Source organism: Echinops telfairi, unplaced genomic scaffold (assembly GCF_000313985.2).
Source record: "Echinops telfairi isolate 266 unplaced genomic scaffold, ASM31398v2 ScPeMD7_2291;HRSCAF=2852, whole genome shotgun sequence".
In the NCBI taxonomy this organism is placed as follows: Eukaryota; Metazoa; Chordata; class Mammalia; order Afrosoricida; family Tenrecidae; genus Echinops; species Echinops telfairi.
Window position 1 is genome coordinate 19,635,966 of NW_022106189.1, and position 2,927 is coordinate 19,638,892.

At 50.6% G+C, this 2,927-nt stretch overlaps 1 protein-coding gene across 1 annotated transcript in view; it reads right to left on the minus strand.

The window, feature by feature from the left end:
- BBS2 (Bardet-Biedl syndrome 2) overlaps window positions 1–2,799 on the minus strand; it is a 27,725-nt gene extending 24,926 nt beyond the window's left edge. The window contains exons 1-3 of the mRNA XM_013005196.2: window positions 2,791–2,799; window positions 2,538–2,663; window positions 2,240–2,302 (exon numbers count right to left, since the gene is read on the minus strand). Coding sequence (XP_012860650.1) covers window positions 2,240–2,302; window positions 2,538–2,663; window positions 2,791–2,799 — 198 coding nt within the window. The remainder of the gene's footprint in view (window positions 1–2,239; window positions 2,303–2,537; window positions 2,664–2,790) is intronic.
- Window positions 2,800–2,927: the final 128 nt, after the last annotated feature.

Consider the following 2,927-nt stretch of genomic DNA (forward strand, 5'->3'; position numbering starts at 1 on the left):
TAGTGGGGTGAAGGAACCACCAAAGAACTAGAGGAAAGTTGTGTGTTTCATCGGTGCTGTACTGCATCCTGACTGGCTCATCTCTTCCCTGTGACCCCTCTGTGAGGGGATGTCCAATTGTCCACAGATGGGCGGTAGGTCACCACTCCCATTACTGCTTTTCCCATTACTGTTTATCTATCTTGGATTTCATTCATCGAATAACCTTGATTATACAAATGAACATACACAGGTCTCACGAGATTAGTGAGGTGAAACTAAGGCTCTAACAGTAGAGGAGGAAATATTAAAGAACTAGAGGACAGTTATGTGTTTCATCTGTCCTGTACTGAACCCTAGACATACCGCCCCTTCCACGGGGCCCTTCTGTGAGGGACTGTCCAATTGTCTTACAGGTGGGTTTTGGGGCTCCACTTTGTCTACGCTCCTTCATGTCAATCTGATTGCTTGATTTTGAATTTCTGGTATCTTTTCACTTCGACACCTCATGATCACACAGGCTGGTGTGCTTCTTCCATGTGGGCTTTCTTGCTTCCCTGATAGATGGCCACTTGTTTTACTTCAAGCCCTTAAGACTCAGACACTACAGCTTTTGATAGCCAAGCTCCATCAGCTTTCTTCACCACATTTGTTTATGCACCCACTTTGTCTTCATCAATTGTGTGGGGAAGGTATTGCACAGTGCCACATTATTCGAACAAACCGTTCTTGTACTGAGCCAATATTTAAGTAGAGGCCCAGAGTCTTTATCTGCTTCCTTACTGTATTTCCATAGATACACAAATACGCCTATCTTTTTATATCCACATATATACATCTTTATGCCTATATAAACTTTCTGCTTTCTTATTCTGCCCTATTTCTTTCTTCTTTCCTCCGGCCCCACAGTCATGTTTACCCATCATTCACCTTTCAGTAACTCCTCTCAGATACAGTTCAGTGATTAAACACAACCAGGAACGCTCACCCTCCTCGCTGTCAATGTTAGATCCCTTGCTATCCCCGTCCCGGCACTGTTGGCTCACTGCTCCCCTCCCCACTCCTCCTCTTCTTCCGTGCCATGTTGCCCCGTGACCCCCAGCTGTCGGTCCACTGCTGTCTCCTTGGGAATCCTTATCCTGCCTACCTCGTGGAGACAGACAGACAGACAGAAAAGAAAAGAGAGAGACCACACAAATAGTTCCGAGTCTAACCTGCCCTGACCCAGACTAGACGACTATCCATGGACAGTCTTTCCTGTGCTGCTGCCTTCCCCTACGATTCCCAGCTCAACAATCCAATACTCAGGAAGGCTCCCTCCAGTGGTCACGTCAACAGATGCAGCTAGTGGGCAGGGGAGAGGCTAAAACTCAAACTTAGTGACTCAGAGGGACCCTGTGGGGCACGGAAACTCACAGAGGGCAGTTGGGAGTAGAGAGCCTTGTGCATTTCCCTCCTAACTGCTGCTGGTTTCAAACTGCCAACCTTTCGCCGCCCAGCACGAAGTCCACGACACCACCAGGGCTCCTCTTACCGGACAAGTGGCTACTGCAGATCTTATCTGGCCATGAGGTGGCAGGCCTTGCCCCTTCATGTGCCTGGAAATGCCCCTGGTTCAGCGCCTTTCCCTGCCTGCAGATGGAGGCCCTGGTTCAAAAGCCAGAGCCCAGGATGTGTGGGAGGAGCCTTGTGGGCACAGTCGTGAAGTGCGTGGCTGCTAATGGACAGGGTGGAGCAGCTCTGTGAGAGAAAGGCCCGGCAGTCTGCGCCTGTCAAGCATGGGGCCTTGCACACCCTGCGGGGTAGCTCTACTTCCCTGACACGGCACTGACTCAGCGGCGCCCAGCAACAGTGCCCACGGGCAAGCGGGCAGCTATGTCCCTGCCCAACGCCACCCCCAGGGCATCGTTTCAAGGGCTACGAGCTGATCGTCAAGACTGTTAGCCCAAACTGAAAATGACTTACTAACATGGTTTCCAAAGCAAATGGTACGTCTGTCACCACGACTGAGGTCCCGTGAACTGCACTGCTCTCTTTGCCCTTCTCGGTCTCTGAAACGCTGTGCCCTGATCTTTGTTATTAGACAGTGCAAGGGGCGCGTTGCTCAGAGCGAGAAAGACAAGTGAGGCCAGTCAGTACCTCCTCTAAGCAAGAGCACACCAAAACCCACCTTGAGAAGCTAACAGTGCTCTCCACTAACGTCACTGCCATAGAAAAGAGTATCGGCTGAGCACACAGGAGGCATCTCCTGCCCACGTACCTCCTTCTTCCCGTCGCCGTCGAAGTCACACAGGGCCAAGGAGTGCACGTTATCTCCAGTAACCTGGAAGGAAAAGCAGAGCTTTACGAGGGCGTCTTTCTGACCCTTACCGACAAGCTAGGATGATACAGACTACCAAGAGCGGTATTCAAATAACTCCTAGCTTTAAGGTGCATAGAATATGAATGTTTGTTATTCAGTAGTCAGAGGTTAAGAAAACAAACACCCAGCAAACGAAAGGATCTTCAAAGTCACAGTCTTTAAGAACATCAGAGAGAGAATGCCTTGTTTCTCGTACCGTCCAGAAGAGATCATTCCCTTCGTGGTCAAAACCCTGCAGGGCACAATTTCCACCGATAATTGCAAGAGGCGAGGAAATGTCTCCCAGTGTCCCCAACACGATTGCATTTGCCCCGTCAGCCACCTAAGGGGAAAGAGAAGGCGACACACATCTCGGGCATTGGGCTGCAGCACACCAGAGCTCACAGGTGCTCAGAGCCCTCTGCCATTCGTCCGAGGAGACGGCTGGCCCCAGCGTGTGGGCTGCTCACGCTTGCCATTTATGCCAAGACAGGTGTAGAGGCAGGGCGAACTGGGCCTCTAAGCACTCAACCTCTGTACTTTGTTTTCATCATCTTCCAGGTAAATCTTTGTGTGTGTGTGTGTGTGTGTGTGTGTGTGTGTGTGT